This window comes from Gavialis gangeticus, unplaced genomic scaffold, assembly GCF_001723915.1.
Source record: "Gavialis gangeticus isolate Ggan-Ray unplaced genomic scaffold, GavGan_comp1, whole genome shotgun sequence".
NCBI classification, from domain to species: domain Eukaryota; kingdom Metazoa; phylum Chordata; order Crocodylia; family Gavialidae; genus Gavialis; species Gavialis gangeticus.
Window position 1 is genome coordinate 30,866,466 of NW_017729006.1, and position 21,498 is coordinate 30,887,963.

Genomic DNA, 21,498 nt, shown 5'->3' on the forward strand with positions numbered 1-21,498 from the left:
TTTATTAAATGTACATTCTTTGGTGCTGCCTTTAAAACTTCTGAAGCAAACAGAGACTTAACAAGCAAGGCTAAAATAGTCTTCTTTTAGTAAATGACACGACATACTTTAAAGGAATCCCACTCTGAAAATTATAAAGAAACATGGTTTAAAAAGTATTTCTTAAAATATACACATTTAAGATAAAATGTCAAGGGCAAAATAATTAACCACAAAGAATAAACTCAGTGTAACAGCATTAACACTTCACTTGTTCTGTTGTTGTACCACCATCACTGGGAGCAGAATTTGGACCAAACAGTAAGATTCATCCCTGATCCTGGTAAAGCTGAATATACTGTCTACATTATGACTTTAAGTTGCTCATAGTCCCATTTTCAGCTGTATGCCTCAGGCAAGTTTTACACAAAGACCATCTAATATTTTTCTTTAGGAGTTGTCCTTGCTAACTAGCTTTGCTTAGTGGCTGCACCTTTACCATGGAAGTGTAGGGCATGGCGTTAAAATAATAGAGGGATCCCTCAATTAGATCCCTCTACAAAGTTACATGAAGTACAGCTTCTAATTGAAATTTTTGGCTTCTAAAGAAATGCATATGAACTTTTATTCCTTTTGCAATTTGTATGTGCAGAGGCAAAGTATTTTAATAATAAACAAAGTTTAACAACATATGCAAGAATCAGCTCTTCAGAGAGCAGTAAGAGCAGCAGTGGTGTGGCATTTAATGCTACCAGCTATAGAGGAGGGAAGCAGCAGGGGGAACTGTTGAGTACACAAAATTGGCAGCAGAAACCCACAGAATCAGGCACGTCACAGGGAATACAACAAGGAAGTGCCAGTTGAAGAGGGATTGATCAGGAACAGTTTACACGTCCACAGGGAATGAATCCGGGATTTGTTTCTAGCTACAGAATAAAAAGTGGGACATATACTGAACTATGGGATTGTGATTCCATGGTTTTCCAATGGAATTTAGTCCTTGTGGTAAAAGTTTGTTGTGGTAGAATTATTACCTTTTTAATTCACTACTCTCTGTTCCTGATTACACGCATTTTTTACTGAGCTCTTCAAGTTACTTTTTTTTTTTACTGAGCTCTTCAGGCATTCCCAGGGTATTCCATTTTCCAAAGTTGCCATACCAAATTTTCCATTCTGGTGTAGCAACCACAAACTTTGGCATGAGTGACATGCTCAGCAAGTTATTGTATTTGGATGTGCAGCAAAATATAGAATCCTAGGACTATAGTACAATAGGGCTGGAAGGGACCTTCAGAGGTCATCTGGTATAACCTCTTGTTTGATGCAGAATCACACACTCCTATCCAAACCATCTTATACAAATCCATTGTCTAAGCTGTTAGCAAAACTACAGTCAACCCTGACACAACCACAAGACATAATACCCTCACCTGTCACACATAAAGCAGGGGGGCAACAGCAACCAATGTTGGAACGGTTGTTTAAAATACACTGAAGAGGTCCAAGGAAGAGGGCCATGCTCCACACTGCAGAGGAGGGCAAGAATCATCACAGTCTGTACTAATCTCACCATGGGGTAAAATTCCTTCCTGCCCTGAAATATGGCAGTCAGTCCCACCCTGAGTGGAGGGGTCAGACCTTCTAGTCTGAAACCTCTGGGTTTAAAGTCCCAGCAGGAGCATCGGCACACCACAGTCAAAATTGCCAGCCTTGGCTGCAGCCAACGCCCAATATTTCTGAGCAGGGCAACCCTTCCCCTCCCCCGCCCCCACCTGATGCATGTAGCTGCAGAAGAGGAAAATAAGTCCTTCCTGGCCCCATGTGGCAATCAGCAAAACCCAGAAGCATGGGAAGTACCTATAAGAGAGTATAGACAGAGCACTCTTATATAATCCTATAACCTCCAGAAAGTGGATGTTGCATCCAAAAACACGTAGGAAAAAATTCTGCTTTGTGACTAGGAAGGTTTCTGAACCAGTCTGAGTGCATTGTGTAGTGGAACAAAATACTGACATCTAGTATGCTGGCCCAGCATTCCCTCCATTATCAAGGACTTTTGCTGTGCTCTACTGCATGGGAGAAGGGGTTGGTTACAGGCTTCTTGCAGATCAGAGGAAGAGTGGATTGGTGCATCTATAACTGTGTCAATCAGATGGCTCTTCCCCCACTGGAAAGGGTGTACAGGAGCTCTACAGGCTATTCCAACCCTAAGGCTTTAGGGAAAGCAACTTGGGTATTTTGCTCTACCTCAAGCCTGTGTGGAGTTTTGCAGCATGTGTCCATTTCTTGTGCACAGAAATTGGGATTTGCCTCTGTTGCACTAAAATATTTTTAATCTTGTAAAAAGGTAACATTATAATGATATTTAATTACCTGTAAAAGTGTTATTAAACAGGCAGAGTTACATTTGAAGCAGTCAACTTGTAGTTCTGGCAGCAACTTGATATAGTAGTATTTTGTTTTAAAGCAGGTGGTGGAAAGAGACAAGCCCTCCACCTGCATCCACCATCACCACTGCATCCTTTGTTAACTTAGATATCATAGGCTAAAATTCTAGGGACTGTGTGAGAAGATCTCCCAGCCATACAATTCCCTGCATGCCTAAAGAAAAGGTTTTGATTTATGCACCTGGGCGTGGAAGGCCATTTTGGAAGTTTCACTAGCGGTTGTTGTTGAGGCTGGAGTCAAGGCCACTCATTCCCTTTTGCACAACGTTGACTCTTGTTTTAACATTGACTATTAGAATTCTGGATGTTCTCATTTTGTGAATAAATGCCTATTTTTGACACCTGTTTATGGTGCAGGGATATCCTGTGGTGATGCATTGCAAAGGCTGTATAATAATTGTATATATTATTGTATAATAATTCCTTTTATAAGCTCTGAATTTACCACTTTTCAATTTCATTCCAATTCCCTTTGTTCTTGTAAGACGAGACAGGGTGAATAGTTCCTGATCTACCTTTTCTCTACTGTTCATTATTTTGTATACTTTGATCATATCCCTGCTTATTCATCTTCCTCAAGTAAACATTCCCAATCTTTTAAATCTCTCTCATCATTCTCACAGTCATGTCTGAACCCCTTTCTGATGTACCTTTTTGAACTGGAGTTACCACAACCACAATATGTTGACTGCACGTGGTGAAATCCTGGCCTTACTGAAGACAGTGGGAGTTCTTTGACTTCAGTAGGGACTGATTTCACCACATGGCATAATGTTTCTCCATATTATTCTCCAACCTATTCCTTATAAACTCAACTTGGAAATTGGGCAGTTTAGAATTTAATCTAGAAAACCACTGGCTCAGCACTCTCCCTTAAATTGCTGGTAATCCTCAGATTAGCAGTGTGGCTTCATGGGCAGAATTAATTTGCTCCCAAATCATTCTGATGATAACAAGGGTCAGATTTTTCCTGGTTTCCATTTGTTTAGTCCCACTGTTGCTATTAGGTTTGAACAGATAAAATAGAAGGTAGAATATTGCATGAGACTTTGAGACAATGTATCTAAATTCACAGGTGACCTTTTACTGAAAAATCAACTAAGAAATTCCTTATGTAGTAGATGAAAATCAAAATTGCAGCTAGTAAAATTATCAGTATGCAATGTACAATAAGGATTGCATATGGGAGATTTTATAAAATTAATTAAAAAAACTGTACTTCTCGGTTTCCTCCCCAAAACCATCTAAAAAGGGTTCAGATTCCTGCCAGCTAATAAATGCAGTAAATGAAATGTTAATAAGTCACCAGCAATTTAGCCTGACAATAACATGGATTGACCACATTGATTACATTGATTATATTTCATATATTTACAATATGTAGACACAAGCCCAATTTATTTTCTGAAGAGTTCAAGGTAGGTATCATTGGTTTAAAAAAAAACAATGGAGTAATGTTTGTGGTTGCTATCTGCAATAATCTAATGCTGACAGAGAGCAGTATTTTATTTAGTAATTAACAGTGTAAAGGGGAGAGAAGCTGTCATGTTGGTTCTTAAGCTGGGGAATGTGATGAAAGATGATATCTGCGATCTCATCCTTTCCACTTGTTTAGGATTGTCAGGATGAGAAATGTCAGCATTATGAAAGCTCAGCTCTGCTCTTGATATGATAAAACCCTTCAAAAGCCAGTCTTTCTCTCCCTCTCCCCCCCTCCTTTCTTCCTCTCCCTGCACTTGCTTTTTTATTTATCCTGTTTTGTTAGATGGCAGAAATATAATTCTTTTCTTTCTTCCTATTATAAGCCACCATTTTTGTTTTATTATATGTTTCACAACCCCTAATGCCCCACTGAAAATTACCTTGTTAAATGACAGTGTTTCAAAGCCATGAATCCTTTCCACCATTCCCTCAGAGGTTTGAAACAGTCAACAGACTGTAAAGAATAAATAATAAAAAAGTATTGATTATTTTGATGACTGTGAGATTCAATTAAGTATTAATTTTGCCCTCCAGTGGACCTATCAAGGTATTCAAAAGGGAGGATTCGGCTCAGCTAAATGCGTGCTGAGTGCTTCAGCCTTAAATAGGGAGAAAATGTGTTTACCTACAGTATTTGAAGAGGAGTGCATTGATGCACAGAGTCCAATATTTAAGTGCTGTGCAAATTAAGCCCTGGTGACAGTGACATTGTTTTCAGCGATATGAGTATTGACTAAAGAAGTGCATTTGATGACAGCTTAAACTATTTGTATTGATTAACATTTTCATAGATTATCATGTGTCATATCAAATTCACTTTTCAGACATGAATACATTAAAAAACCCATAGGCAAACATCGACCAATGTGATGATGGGACAGAGGGAACATGCTAACCAACCTACTTGCACGCTGGTCACCTGTTCTCCGCATAAGAACCATTTAGGCATGAACTTTGCAATAAATAGCTGCCAGATAGCACAACAAGGTCACTTGTTTCATTTCTTTTTTTTGTTTTTGATGCTGGTTTCCAAGCTGTAATGATATTATGCATCTTAGTTTGCAAACGGAATAACAGAGTGTACTTGGAAATCATGCCTGACCCCAAAATGCCCTCTGAATGAGCTGAAGATAAAACAGATCCAAATCATCAGGAAACAATTTTAAAATAAATGTAGCATTATTGGGACTACTGTGTTCCCAAATACAAGAATAATTGCAAACCTGGTGTGTAAGTATTTTCACTAATTTTTATCTTTAAAAAATTGGTTTCTATATATTTTCCTCTTTAAAAAAGAAAAAAAAAAGGAAAGGGAAATGTTTGTGGACTTTTGGAGCATAGCATCCCAAAGGCAAGAATAGTTAGAATAAATATGTGTCTTTATTGAATGTGTATGATGAAATGACTATTTGTTGCTCTGTATTTTCCCTAAACCACTTGAATTCTAAGCGGGGTTTTGTGTGTGTGTATGATTTGGTTAATGTTATACAGCATAGGATGCTTCTTTAAATCATTATGGAGCATTCACAGGGGGTTACTCTTCTGTGGTGTCGGAGCATTCTTGCAGCAGTTTGGGTTTTTTTTTCCCTTACCACGTTAAGGGAAAAGTGAGGTGTAAAAACATACACACGAAAAGCACATCCCACAATTAAAGCTGTGTTGGTTATGTTGCTTTCATAGAAGTTTTTCTCCAAAGCATCCTGAATCTCTCACATGCTAGTTGAGCTTTAATAGGGTGGGGAGTAATGGAAAACTCATTGGATCTGTAATAGCTCTTCACTTGACTGCAGCCAGCAATAACAGCAGGAGCAGCCAGAGATAAGAGAGAGTGTGTGTGTGTGAGAGAGAGAGAGGGAGTGGGAGAGAGTATACGCACACCAAAGCTGCCACTTTTTTTTTTCCCTCACTCTTTTTTCCCCCCATCCTAGGATCCAATGATAGCTGGACAAGTCAGTAAGCCCTTGCTGTCACTGCGGAGTGAAATGAATGCAGAGTTGAAAAGTGAGGACAAGGCAGCTACTTCAGACAACGAGCTGAATGAGCCCCTGCTTGCGCCTGTGGAATCAAATGACAGCGAGGACACTCCCAGCAAGCTCTTCGGTAAGTCTGTCTAGGTATTTCATTTCACTGCTACCATGTTGTCCGGAAGAGCAATCTCCCTCTTTTTGTTCACTCAATTTTCCTGTAAGCACCAGGGAGTCACTTGGAGTCTGCAGGCATACAGCCATATGCTCTGATTTTGACTGGGTACCAGAATACCCAGAGTGTCACCTCCTGAAAACTTTGGTCAACAATGAACTTATTTTATGCGCATTGGCAGACAGCGTCTATTTTCTTTCGTTGAACTGTCTCTGATTTAAATATAGAAGAGAGAGCTTCCTTTGTTGAAACATCTTACTAACAACATCTATTGCCTAAACATCAGCTCCAGTTGTTCACAGTCCCTTCGGAGGGAAAAGTAAACTGAAGAGTTACCATTTCTTGGAGTAAAGAAAAAGCTAGGAGAAGAAAACTGGAAAATAGCTAGAGAAAACACTCTGTGCTGAATAAACAAGCACTGCCAGGGCGATTGCCTACAGGTGTATTTTTTTTTTACAATTTATATTAGGAATTAAATTTTTCTGCTGAAGCATACGGCGGGGGAGAAAATACACTTTTTTTTTCTTTTTTACACTGTAACTTATGCCAAATGAAAATGTTACCTTTCAGGGATATTTGTTTCATAACCAAAACAAGAGCAGTAAGAGTGGCACTCCAGCATAGACATCTGTCATTCAAAGGGATGACACCCTGTAAGCCAACTCAAGCAACTGTGATCTCTAATCAGAAAAGGGAGCCGAGTTGTTGAGGCGCGTGCTTGAGTGATAGATGTTGATAGATGTCTGTGCTGGAGCAGCACTATATGGTATATAGTGACATTTTGGTTGTACAGCAATTTCTCCTGAAAGAGTTCCTTTTAATTATTTCCATTTGTGACTTTATGAAACCTTGGAGGGAATGGAGCTCATCCTTATTTTACACAGTCTTATAGCCAGAACTTTAAGGGCACAAGATCTTGTTTAAAGAGAATGCAGCTTTAAGAGAGAGACAGAGAGAAATCACATTTTCTGAGATTCAAGTTTTAATTTTGTAACCTATAAAGAATCTGTAGCACTGTTAACATGTCTGAACCCCAGCTAGAGGAAACAACTGCTAAATGATTCTTGCAAAAAATAGATGTAATTTTCTTTAAAAGGGATACCTTTTGCATATTATACAGAATGTTTTATTAAGTAACTTCAGCAGAGAAAGGAAATAAAAAAGCTAAGACTTAATTCCTAGAATACTTCAATGTCCATTGTAAAATATCACATCCATTTTTTTTAGGAATCCTATAATAATCTTGGTTTCCATGGAAAATAGGATTTCCATTAGCTATTCAAATGTTTGAATTGTGATGTCTAAAATTCAAAGGGCTAATATTTGTGTGTGGAAGTATGAATATCTTAACAAATATTCATGTACTGTATTTGATCAGATATTTAGGGAGCAAGGCATTAACGTTAAACATAGCCAGGTCTGGCAGCATTACAAACACATTTAACTAGAGAGTATCAAAATGTCTGTATATTCTGGTTTTAGTTAGTTTTAGATCTGGCAACTTTTATAACAAAGGGGAAGATGTTCCTGAGTCATTGTCGTTTTGAATGTTTTAATACCATTGTAGACTGCCGGGATACTTTTTATTATAGTTAGTGTGTAGGATAAAAAATAATATACTGTAATATTTTTTTTTTACTTTGGAATGGAAATAGAAGTTAGCTCAGCTACACAAATTAATGAAGAAAAGTAAATAAAAGTACTATGCATAACTATATTTGTGAGTTTAGATTGTTTGCTAAACTGTTTTTATACTGCTATCAAGTTGCTGCCAAAGCAAACCAAAGTAGGTGAAAACAGTTTAGCTACCTTAGTATAACCTATTTAGTATTTATCTATGTTTTATTTCATTTATGATAGATGGTAAAGGCCTTTTAAGCAATAACCTGTACCAGTTTATTTCTGTAACTGGGAACATGGAAGAAAAGACAATGAGAGGTTATTTTGCTACATGCAAAAATAAAACTCGGTGAATTTATATAAAATATAGGCATTTTCTATTTATTGAGCCAATGCAACACTTCTAATTTAATAAGCAATTCAGTAAGTAATTGACACCTCAAATGCAGTTCTTTATAGTACTTTATAGTAGTCTCTCTGTTTAGAAATGTGAATGGCATGTTAGGAATGTGTTATTTGGGCCTTACTTTCCTGTCTCTTAAATTGTAGTGCCAGTGTACTGTGCATAAATTGATGCAGAAATTAACATTTCTCTTATCACTTTGTTTCATACAACATGAAATAAGAATTCTGTGTTTCCTGTCCCTTGGTTGATGTACCCTATATGCAAATTGCTAGCTACGTTCAGCAGAGAAAGGGAGGAGCATTTTAACAAACTAAGGGGAGGAGACTGGTGTGTAGATGAAAGTTAAACAGATTGCTTTCTTCAAATTTGGGGGGGAAATGGTCTTTGCAAGTTGGAATGACCAGCATTTGAGCACCCCACTTAGCAACATTTCACAGGTTGTGCTGTCATACAGATGCACTGGGTTTTTTTACAGTACTTTGCAGTGGGCAAAATAACCCTTTCCCCTCAGGTGCAGGCCTTTACATTCTACTTAATTTTCTTTTAAGAGACGTGTTTGTTGAAGTGACCTGTGTCCTTCACAAATGTTGCATAAATTCTACCCCTCGTTTTCTACAATGTGCCAGTATATACTGATGGACTAAAAGGTATGAAATGCTTATGGCCTATACACACTGCTCACCTTCCTCACTGTAGTATCCTTACATAAAGTATGCTGTAGGAACAACAGCTACGCATATCTTGCAGTGATAGCTACTAGTAAAATGTTTCTTTTCTCCAATCGCAACACTAGTTTCAGATGACAGTGATGCAGTATAAAGCTTAACTAGGTTGTTTTTGATTTGGGAAGGTGCACAGCAAATTTCCGGCCTATCTCCCAATTGTATGCTCTGCTGCTAGTAGGAGAGATGAAGGCTGAAGCTTCTCAGCCATCAGGAGTGTCACCTGGTGCAATGATAGCTTGCCCACAAGTCTTGAATAATTTCACCCTGGAACTCGGATTCTAGGTCCTTAGTGGATGTAAATGCTCATTTACACCAGGTGAGAAAGTGCCCCTCTGTTTTTTTGGCAAAGTGGTCTTTTAAAGTAGTCACCATTGTACACATGACTAGCACTATCGCTACTTTTTGTTCGAAAAATAAAATGTCTTTTAAACTTTGTGTGTGAACTGGACCTTGTGCACTTAGTTGCTAATGAACCTTTGACCTCTATAAGGAATATTTGCTAGTAAAGTGTTCAAATCCTGCTAAATATCAGTGGGAAAAGAAACAGAATGTAAAATTCCAGGAAAAGGACTGTTGTAAGTTAGTCTGTCAAAGGCAAGGTTTTGCTCAACCTGGAGAGTTAGAAAAGCTACAAAACATTTATGAAAGAGAAACTGAGATTTCATTAAGTAACACAGTAGTTTTGTGTGATATTGACTGTTGCATTATTTATCTTTACAGAACTTATCTCTTATTTCAGACGTGGCTGAATTATGCTAAGAGTCAGTTAGAAGAGTAGGAATTGGAGTAAAGCATTGGATTGGTTGGCAGTGGTACTCTCAGATTAACTAGTTTTATGTTACACTACTGTGCTTCAAATTAATTCTACAGCCTTTACTAAAGAAAGCTCCCACTGATGGAAATGAGAGCTCTGCCTAAGACTGAATAAACACTGCAGGATTGGATTCTAAGTTAATTACTCTTACAAGGGTTTTTATTCACTATCTTGATATGTTCTCCAAATTTGTTTAAAGTTTCCTTCTAATGGCAGCCTGATGAAAGGAAAGTGTGTTTAATGATTTATATTATCACTATAAACTTTTGGTCATTGATACAGAGACATTGCATATATTTTATTTAAAATCTGTACGACGTAAATCCCATATTAGGGCCCAATCCAAGTTCCACTAAAGTCCTTGGCAAAATGGCTGTTAGCTGTCATAGAATTAGATTATTAATTTCTGTGTAACTATAATGGTCATGGTACTATACCCAAGATACCTGTGCACATTAAGATCACTTTACTCTGCTATTAAAAAAAACGGTACTGACAGGGCATGATCCTACATTTCTACACATCCCAAACTGAAAAGATAGTTTTTGGTATGCAGGGGTGCAAAACTGAGCCTGTAGAGTATAATTATTTAGTGTCAGGGTTTCTTAATTTTATGGTAGTTAGGGATTAGAAGATAACTTCTTCTACAGGTAGCAGGTTGGGTGTGTGCATTTGTGTGTGTATGTGCACATGTAGATACAAATATGTGTGCATGTGTGTGTATGTATGTGCACACATATATACAAATACATGTGTGTAAGAAAGAGATTTGCCATCTAAAATACTGAAATTTGATTTTAGTATTTTGCCTGCCTTTGTAGTATCCTTATGCAAAATTTAGAATTTTATCCATTTTTCCTTGTAAGTATGAATCTCTGTGAAACAGGATGTGCACGAACCAAGGCATAGATCAGTAATATTTTGTAGAAAAATGTTTGCCTTCTTGGCACCCTTTTTGAAGTAAATGCTCATTATCTGGTTTTATTTTTTTAATTGTCATCCAGGTTGGCTTGACTAGAATTTACAGTCCAAGAATTACTTTAGATTCAAAAGGACTCTCTGGTCTTTCCCCTCTTGAGACAATGGTCTCTGCAGGTTAGAACTGATGTCATTGTCAGGTGGCTTTGAGGACACTGACATTCTAGCCATTAACACTGTGGTTAACTGTGGATAAATGTAAGCCTTCAACCTAATACCACCCTTTGCATCAGTATATTAAGGGTTCTCCGCAGTGTTTTAGCTGGAGTTTCTATTTTTAGAGGGGAGTTGAAACATGATTATACAGTATATCTGCATACAGAGCCTTGGCCTACAAGGTCTCTGCCCAGAAGAAATGTTTTTTTAAGAAGTTGCAGAAAGGTCCATTGGATAGCTTTAATGTTTTTTAACGCGCGAAAAAAGTATTGTGTGTGTGCATGTCTTTTTAACTTGTAGTTCAGATTATAGGCCAGATCCTTTTAGTATTAAAAGCATAGTTTTATTTTAAGCTCAGTTTTTAATGGTTAACTATATGTTAAAGTGTTTAACTCAGTTTAACTATATGGTTAAAGTGATTTATATAGGTTTCTCTCCCATAATATGATTAGCATTCAGCCTGTCTGTAGTAATTTCTGTAGTGTCAATTGATGTGTTTTGTGAAAAAATATTAGGTCAAAAATATTCATACGGTCAGTAAGGTTCACGGGCTCAATCCTGTCAGCACTTGAGCATGTGATCACTTCTGCTAAATGTGAATAGTCCCATGGAGATCATTAATAGGATCCTTACATGAGAACACATGGCACAAATATTTTCCAGGATTGGGCGTACTTTCTAAGTACTAATTTATATGCACTCTTGATTACTGTTTTTTTAAATGTGTTGAATGTTTATTTAACTGGTAGAGTAAATGATCTTTAAAGATGCTGAATAAGTGCAAAGTTAAAGAGGAGATTCTAAGTTTTATATATTGCCTTGATTTGTGGTGAAGTTTCCAGTGTTGTCACTGAAGGTTGCACATGTGAGTATAGAGAATATTGCCCACTAAAGCTTAAAGAAGTCATTACAGCTATTCAACTCAAAGGAAGAGACAATGAGGAGATAGAAAATCCATCTTTAACTCGTCCTTGCCACTGTGACTGGGTATTGCAGGCAGTCCAAGAAGTAAACGTGCAAACAGCTGTATCTGATTATAACATATAAAAGCAGGCTAGGACAAGATAGGGCTAGATTCTGTTCCCATTAGCTTGAACGGACACAAGACTGGACTCATGACTAATAAATAAATCATTCCTCATTGTTAATTCCCTTATTTTCAGTTGATACCGATCAGTCTGTTCGTAATTTTGGGGTATGTTAGTTCATTGCAGTACCTTAATTTTTTTATTAACAAAAACACTCTTTTAAACATCACTGTTGAGAGCTAAAGCCTGAGTAACTCCATTTTAAAAAGAAAAATGTTTTTTATCTTTGTGCATAATTATCTTCTTGCTAAATTTCTGTGAACCAGGTTTGTATGTGTAATCTGTACTTCTTGTCTGAGGTTTGCATGCTGTTTACCAAAACAGCATAATAGTTCCTGGGGAAGAGGATTCATATACTTTAACCAATAGACTTCTGTTTCCCTGACTTTGTATCAACAGATATTTAATCTTTAATTACTTTATTTCCTCCCTCAGATACCTTCCCCCCCACCATACCTTTAGAGCTTTGGAAAGATATTTAATACCAAACAAATATATTTCTTTTTAAAAACCTACATAAGTGCCTTGCTGTTTCAAAGAGAACTTGCTTGTTACTAGACAGTAAACAGGTAATTTGTGAAAGAACTGGTACTCCCTTTGATTGAGATCCTTGCTGGTTTATGTTTTGAGATAAATAATACATCAGACATTCACACAGATGTTAAAAAGGAAGCAGACATGAAAAAGAAAAGGCAAAAGAATTTGATGTTTCCATTGGACTTCTTCTGATTAGACCAGTCCTCCATGGGAATGTGCAGTGCAGGCAGAGGAGGAGTCACAGCTGCCCAAATATGCACATGGCACCACTTAACACTTCCCTTGATTTTCCTATGCTAACCAAAAAGCTAGCAAAGTGCTTATACCAAACTGGCACCCTGTCAGGGGGCAACCTGTGTAAAGTTTCCTGCTGTCAGGTTAATAAATTTTTTAAAAATATCCAAAGGCAGAGCTAGCTGTAGGAAGCTCATAGTAACAGTTGCCATTCTCCTGTGGATCATTTTTTCTCTTTAATATCCTATGTAGCACTGGATTTTTCTTGTTGTGTTGTCTACCTAGGTTTTGTTCTTTCCTGACACTTGTGGGCTCTTTGTTTTAATTTTTTTCTTTACTAAGCTCGTTCTTCTGTTCTGCACATACTATATGTCTCTTCTTTCTTGGCAGAGTCAAAGAATTGGGAATATCAGTTTTTCATGATATAGGAAAGTGAAACATTCAGTATATTCAAGTTCATGAATTATAATTTTATTTTCCTATATTAACTTTCTTTCACCAGCTCCAAAACTGATTCCTAAAGAGATCAGTTACTTAAATGACACAATTACATTCACACATCAACTACATCACAAAATTAACAAGTGATCAAAAAGAAAATAAGCATAGATCCCAAATTATTTAATTTGCTACCAATTTGCAGGTTTCAGAAAGGGTGTAACAAAACATCTAGTGAAGAATTAGTTATATTTATTAACGTAGATTCATGTTTTCTCTCTTTCACTGTATAAAATAAAACTCAATAACAATACAGATCTGTCTTTGTTTCATAATGACATCTCCTGCTCTATGTTATGATACTGTTTTGACACTATCAGAAGCAGGATTAAGCCCTTTTAGTTTGAAAGTAGAGGTCATCTTGAGAAGAATAGTACTGTATCCAGTCTAGCTAAAGAAAGCCTGCTGTTCACAGGGAGGCTGAAATTGGGTTTCCTTCTTAAAGTATTGCAAAGATCCAGACATTTACCCAATTGGAATACATCTCCCAAATGCATATATTTAATACTAAGTGACCACTTTTTAAATTCTGCAATATAATTTGAATTTCTTTATTTCTGATTTAGAATTTGGAAAAAGAAGAGATTTTTTTTGTAATTGATGTCCTTTAATTCCCTGAAAGGCAAACTCATTTTAGTCCCTGAATGCTTTGAAACTGTAGCCAGAAAAATACTGTGATGCAGAAAACAAAGCAAACGAAAAGCACCCAAATATGACCACCAAAAAGTTAAATTTATTTAACATAAAAAATAAAATGATTTGCCAGAGTGCCAAACTGTAATGTCAGTCTGTACTTTTTAAAATGCATTTTCAAGAAGCTGTAAAGGTTTACGTATTGTTCAAAGCAAATAAGAAAATATTTTTTCTTTTGTAAAACAAAGAATTAATTGTTGCCAGTTACAAGTGTTATATACGTAGAAAGAAACAGAAGTATTTTTTAAAGAATGCAGAAGAAATATGTTGTGACAAAATAGTATTTAATTTAATCTTATCTATCGAAGACTTCTAGAAAACTTTGGATGAATTTATAGAGCCACTTCAATAGAAGCTCTTAAAAAAAGTTTAGTGTTTCCTGTCTGTTTGCTACTATATGTAATGGTGACTACATTTCTTCATTTATTACTTCCGTTATGAGCCCACTTTTAAAATTTCGAATGTTTTTAATATATTAAGCAAAACATTAGCAATAAACCTAATTCTGGAATCCAGAAATACCCATTGTGTGTGCTGGAATAAGGAACTGAATTGTTAAGACTGTGGCAAAGATATCCCCCCAGCATATGTCCCCTCCCCCTAAAAGTCTAAAGTTGAAAGTGACTCCAAGAATAAAACTAGCCTCTTTTTCCATTGGCACTTCCTCCTGCTCTTGCTTGTTCTCTGTCTTCTCTCTCTCCGACTCCATCCCATATGTATATATATAATGCGATGCACAATATCTGTATAACATAATATAAATTGCATTCATGCATATGCACAGACATGGGTCATATTCTTCTGTCACCTTATGTAACCCAAGCGACTTTGTAGAATTTTACCTCAGTGCTACTGCAATATATTGTGGTTTTCCACATTTTTTTAAAGAACAAAAAACAAAGCCTCCCCCACACCCCAGAAATACAACTAGACCACCCTTTCAGAGGAAGATGTAAAATTCACATTACCTGAGAAGCTGGAATTGCCTCATGGTAAATAGGTCTTCAGGCATTTTAATGTGTATTACGTATTTATCTCACCATGTTGCATACTGTTAATCACAGAGTTAGAAGAAGGCCATTTGGATTCATTGTAATCTCTTGAGTAAATAAAGCTATGGGTATTTTTTATATTTTATATTGTCTTAATAGGTATTTTTACATGCACCCAGTATAGAGAGATGTTGCTTAAGAATTTGAGTAAACATATGAGGCCAGATCCTGCATAATTCGCGTGAGTGTTCATTATATATGTGGAAAGTCCTGTATATTTTAATGGGACTTGCTCATGTGAATAAACGCACATCTGATTAAATCCCTAGTTGGCTAAAGTCCTATGAGCTAAACATTCTCGCGCATTTTGTCTGTTTTAAAAAAACCCAATTGGGTTAAAAGGGCTGAATATTTATATATAAATATAACATAATGTTGAAATCTACAGTGAAATCTGCGGTGTTTTGTCCTTTTTAATTTAGTCAGTACACTATTGTTTAACAGCAAAATTCTGGTGTGTTGTGTAACAAGGTTATCCGATTCAACAGCCATCAATAAAAATTTGCAAAATGCCCATTGACTTTATTGGGACATAGAACTGGTTCAGTACATGACGGAAATTATATATAATGTCAGAAATGATATAATCTTTGTTAAGAAAATAATGCTTGTCTATAGTATAACTGTTTGTGAGATGAAAAGTAAGTGGATATATATCTGATTTTAATCATCAAGTTTTTTTAAGACAACTGAAGACTGCGCGAGATAATTATCGTGGAGCCACAACTTCATTAAAAAACAAGAGTGATTGGAGGTGAAAATGAGATAGATATGCACTAGCTGAAAGGGGATTGTAAATGTGCAGGTCTGATATTTCTCCTCCTTTCTTATACTTGCTTGCCTCTCATCATAAATATTTGGGACTGCAAGCCACAAATCTCTCCAAAGGCAAAATGAAATTTACTACTGGAAAAAGCTTGAAAATGGAAATATTGCATCTTTTTGTTGGTGGTATTTTTTTTTTCAATCAAACATATGTTATTTAGTGCACGCATAAGTACAGAAAATATGTTTAATCATAATGTCTAGCATGAAAAACATCTACATGAGTCATTTAAATATTTTTTCATTATAAAGAGCAGGAAGAAAACTCTGTATAGCTCTGTTTCCTATGATTTGATGCATCACTTTCAGACTCTTCCTATTTTAACTGCCTAGATACAGCATACTGACCTGCCTAGATACAGCACACTTCTCATAACCGCCACTGACCAAAAAAAACAACAACCCCCTTTCAATCAGCTGGCATTACTAGGGCTACCCCCACCTCTCCCCCAGTCTCTGTTTTTATGAGTAAAAAGAAAAAGAGAAGGGCCAGATGAAGTAGACCCTTGCTCAGATGAGTTATATTATTCATCATGATTAAGGGTTTGCAGAATTGTTCCTCCTGCTCCTGGATTGCCGCAGCGCTTAGTTTTGGTGCTGAGTGCTTTTCAGATCCTAGCTGTTTCCTGTGAGTACATGGTGCTCAGTGTCTTTATGCTATTCAGTATTACATTGTGGCAGGTCCTTAGCTGGGGTAAATTTTTGTAGCTCTCTTGGACTCCCAATGTATACTAGCTGAAAATCTGTTCCTTTTCTTTTGGACCTGCCAGTGAAGTCAGTGGCAAAATATCCATCGATATCAATGGGAGCAGCATACGGCCCTTCCTTGCTATCATAAAACAGATGTTTTATAATCCATCCCACCTCATGTCTTTCATCACTTCCTACAAAATTCTTTAGTTCACAGTGTGGCACGTTTCAAAACTGTTCCAGTTCAAAACAGGTTAAGACTGATAGAAACAGTTCAGTTTCCCTAAAAGACAGCTTACCACTGACTGTTTTATTTTGTTTATATCTGATATTTCTTACGGTATTCAGATGGCTGTAATAGACTAGCACAAGAGCTGCATGTCTTGTCATCTGTAGTGTATCAATACGTTTTTATAATGATACAATAACCTGAACCCTGTAACAGTTTATGATCCATTTGAGAATTCTTATGGATTCTCAGAGTGACGGAGACCTGAAAAAAGAACTTGACTGCTTTCACAAAACTGGTTCTGTGACAGGAAAAACTAGTGTGCCTGTGATTTAGTTGCTAAGGAATCATATTGATCTGATTCGTCATTAAACTTTTAAGTTTTTTTTTAAAAAAATCAAGCTGGTTGGAGGGAAAAAAAACCTCCCAGTAATGTGATTTTGAGGGTCTGGTATACAGGTAAACTGTACCATACCACTACTGATATTGATTTGTTATGATTAATAAATATGATTTTATGCATTACCCAAGCACCGTTTCCGTAAGAGAACTTTTTTTTTAGAGCAGAAGAAAATTGCTTGTTGCTCTTTATTTTTCATTGACTAAAATTAGTCAATGATAAATAAAGAACTTTAGGAGCAGTCTGAGTTCAGGGAAGACGAGATTTAAAAACAGAAACTGCAGGAAATACAGTAACGAGTAACTACATAGCAAAATATACACACAAAACCTCAGCCATCTTAACATTTGTAATGGTGCTAATTTCCAAGTGCTTTTAAAATATGCTTCCACATGAGCTCTCAAAAACCATAAAAGCCTGGCATGTAAAGTAAATTGTTTGTCACTTGCTGACGACCTGCCATATTTATTGTCAGGAAAAATGGACATTAGTTGGAAAAGCAGTTGTTAAAGGCCAAACAATTTTTAAAGATGGGCAAAGATGTGCAAGGGTTTTCCTTTTTCTAACAATGAGCCACCCCTTCAGACATCAAAAGACAAGATAATAAGACACTTCAAGCACAATTCAAGATTATATTCAACATCTAAAGGCTCATCTCTTGTCAGTTTGCATTTACTCTCCCAGGGATGTGATGCTTCTATCATCATTCTGTCAAGAGGAGTCTGGCAGAAGCGATGAGGGCCCCTCATTTCACACACTTAGTGTTTTTTATCAAATAGCCCACGCTCATTCTGATTCAGCCAAAATGGAGGGATAATTTGAAGAAGGTCATGCACAAGTACAAAAATCTTGTATTGATTTGTGTGATTAGAAGGCATTAAAATTGCACGTTTATGTTAGTTTCTAAGATGTTTTGTCAGTTTATTTAGTAATACACTTTTGCAGCATTAAAAATGCTATTTTTTTTCAAAGTGAAAAATAAGTTTGCTTAAAATGCTCCCAGCTGAACATTCAGAAAGCAGATATTTTAAAGGAGAACATTTTAAATGTCATTATTTAACATCGCCTTAAAACACAATCACACTGGGGGGGGGGGTTTCTCTCTTCGTTTTAAAAGAAGAATTTATACAAGGAAAATATTTATTAGGAGTCTGGATATTACAGAGCTAGAGGGGTGAATTCTGGCCTTTTTAAAATCATTAAGAGTTCAGGATTTCACCCTAAATGTCAAAGGGAGATGTGCTTGTGGGGTTAGGTCACCTGTACCGCCTATCTAAAGGGAGGCAGGCATTTAAAAAAATGTGTAGATACACTTTTGTGCCATGTAAGATTGATTTAAATAGCTCATGATACAGAGATAGGGTGGCATTCCTAATACACATGAAGTCTCTGATTCTTCATTCAGATATTTTTGTGCTCTTAATTTCAGCAGCCTTCTGTGTGAACGTACGTGTCTTCATGAGAAAATCATATTACAGATTTGGGGTCTAAGTAAAGACTTGTGTTATAGCTGCTATTGGCAAAATTCTTACTGAAATCAAAGGAGCTATGATCATTTGTACCCACAGAAGATCACTGTTCACCCTGTAAACTTACTGTATGACATTATATTGCTTATTCATAGCAACTCTCGGTTCACTGGTTTTTTAGTTTTGGCTTCTGGAGGGGTTCAGGGAAGGGGGACAGTGCTCAAACACAGCTGCTGCTTTCTCTTTGGTAGTTTCCATTTTATCAGGCTTAGATTGATGGAGAAGGTACTAATTGTCATTCAAGATGTTTGAAAAGCAAACTGACTATTCCTAGTAAAATAATTTTTGTAGCAGTTTGCTATGTTGCCTTCAGTGTCCACAGGTAAACAGCGCTTGGTTTTTGGCAAAAACATTGCTTCTCTGCTATCTGATTTTTGTATTCCATAATCAAAATTCCTATTGAAGCCTTTAAACAAAAATCTGTTTTTATGGGGTTTCTTTTTATTTTTTTTGAATATGTGCTACCTAACTAAGCATAGTGAAGTTTGCCCAAAAGTAACCGACTTCAGAATTTGATCCCTTGTAGTTTAAGTTGTACAGGGAGAGTAAACTTTTTGGAAAGGAGAAGGATATTGGATCTGCTTAGAATGAATAATGTGGTTCTATGGGTTCATGGTTTTTCAGGACTAACAATAACGCGGGAGCATTGTCAAGCTTTTTTGTGTCTGTCACATGTCAGGAATGAAACTTTTTTGAGAGTTTCTTTTTGGCATTATATTCGTGTCATCTTAGATCTCAGCACTCAGTATTACACTGCTCTTTTTGCTGACATGCAACTACATCAGGATGTGTAATAGTGAAAATCTGGCTTCCTAATTTCTGGCTTATTTCAGACTTAAACAAAAACAGAAGAACCAGGTTCTATAGTCAGTGCAGCTTTTACTTGATACAAATTCCAGCATACAAGGCAACAGTTTATGGGACTTATTGGCTGTTGTGTTTTTAAATTAAGATTGGGACTTTCTGTTCAGTATCCATCTGTTTAGAGCTATGAGGAATTGAACCTTATGCCATGAACAAGCACATGTTTGGAACATGTCTGGCTATATGGAAGAAATCTGCATTTATGCAGTGCTGAAGATATGGTAACTTGCAATGGTATTGTATTCTGGGGGTTTTCATGGGATAAGGAATTTCAAGTGATTCAGAAAGTTGTGATCAAGTGTTCAGAAAGACAAATGAAAAAACTGTCTGATGTACCAGCAAGTTATACTAACTACTTTCACTATACAAATGGCATCTTGAATAAGGGTGCCCATATGTCCCAGGTTAGCTGGGACAGTCCTGGATTTTGGAGCCCGGTCCTGGGCAGCTGGTGAGAATTACAATTAGCATTCCAGAAGTACAGGGGTGCAGGATGCAGTCTGGTGGGCATGTGGAGTGGCACAGCATGCCAGGCACGTGGGCAAGCAGGCGCCACTGCCTGCCTATCTGCCTACCTGGTGCACCACACCAGCCCACCCCCGCCTCTGGCTGTAGCAGTGGCCTCTGCCTGCAGCAGTGCTACTGACTTGGGAGCATGGGGCTTGGGGAGGGGCAGGGGGCAGTGTCCTGGGTGTTTCAGACTTCCTTATGGTCAGCCTAAACTGCTATTCTGTTTGCATGGCCATGTATAGACACTCAGTTTCTCCTGGGAGAGTTGCTGCTTTTCTAGGAGAAACCATGACTGTATAGATGTTAAAGATTTTTCTCCCAAAGCGAAAATGGCCACTCCAGGAGAAAAATAACCTAGGAGCAGCAAGGGTTAAATCGCTCCCAGGAGAGTTTCTGCTGAATAAGTCAATACCTGTATAAGGTACCCTTCTGCAAGAAGCCACAGCACAGCCCTTCAGCATCCCAGGGTGCTTTGCCCCTGTCATTGTCCTCCCTCCGCCTCCCCCTCCCTGCCCCCCGGGGGAAGCTTTGTGTTACTCAGGCTGGATACTACACTCCAGCCAAGCAGGGAGTGGAACATGCCCCGTTCACAATCCTACATTGTACTTCAGGGGGACAAAAGCTGACTCCAGCCAATGAGGGTTGCCCTCTGCACTGCTGCCATCTGTCACTAAGCAGACTACAGACTAAGGTAGTCTGCAAAGAATGCTGACATGGTTGCAAAGGGAACCCCTGGCTGCACAACATCAGTACTGCAAGCTCTCTGCTTTTCAAGGGTTTAGTATTCTGTTCAGGTATCTCTGGGTAAATTTCTCACCAGGAGAACAAACCCAAGAGAATTCTCCCAGGTCATTTTAACATGTGTATGAAGCCCATGTATAACATATTCATTCCTTATATTTCTTTTGTACAGTATTTTTACGAGTCATCTTTTAGAAACAGGTACATTGTTTTCATATTAGTGGTGCTTTCTGCCCATGTTTATCTTTTCTGCTGAGGCCAAACTTAACTCTATCCCAGTGACAGGGTACTCTTAATCATGCTTATTGTCACAATGTTGAATAGTTTTGTGCAAAGACCCAAAGGAAAATATGACTCAAAGGCAGTATGGATACAAGAATACCAAGTCAACAACATCACAAATTAATACAAAGCTGATCTGTGTAATCAGGTTTACATTTCTCAAATGGAGTTTAATTTCCAGGACGGTCAGGATGTATTTGCGGAACCTGTCATCTTGCTCTGACAGGCAGTTAAGCCCCATTTCTGTATGGCCTGTTAATGGAGTATCTTTTCTGAGGCATATATGCTACTGTTGAAATTACCATCCTTTCTGTCTCTCATTATCTCCAATTAAATTATGATGTGCTCAATATATGCAATATATGCATTCAATAAAGAGTGAATCCTGTACTGTTGAGGTCAAGGGAGCCTCCAATTAAATTCCTTTTAATGATACTGGATATATTTGCTGAAAAGAAACTACTATTATGGTACATAGTGTAGATATCTTAGATCTGTAGTCTTCCTAGTCTCTCTCTCTCTTCCCCCTCCTCCACCTGCAGCTATGCGTTCTTCAGCTATTCGGTCTGCAGTGCCAAGA

The 21,498-nt window shown here is 37.3% G+C and overlaps 1 protein-coding gene across 1 annotated transcript in view; it reads left to right on the top strand.

Moving 5' to 3' along the window:
* Nucleotides 1–5,840: 5,840 nt before the first annotated feature.
* Nucleotides 5,841–21,498, top strand: part of POU6F2 (POU class 6 homeobox 2) — a 393,965-nt gene continuing 378,307 nt past the window's right edge. The window contains exon 1 of the mRNA XM_019509078.1: nt 5,841–6,008. Within this exon, the coding sequence (XP_019364623.1) occupies nt 5,843–6,008 (166 nt within the window). The 5' untranslated portion in view covers nt 5,841–5,842. The remainder of the gene's footprint in view (nt 6,009–21,498) is intronic.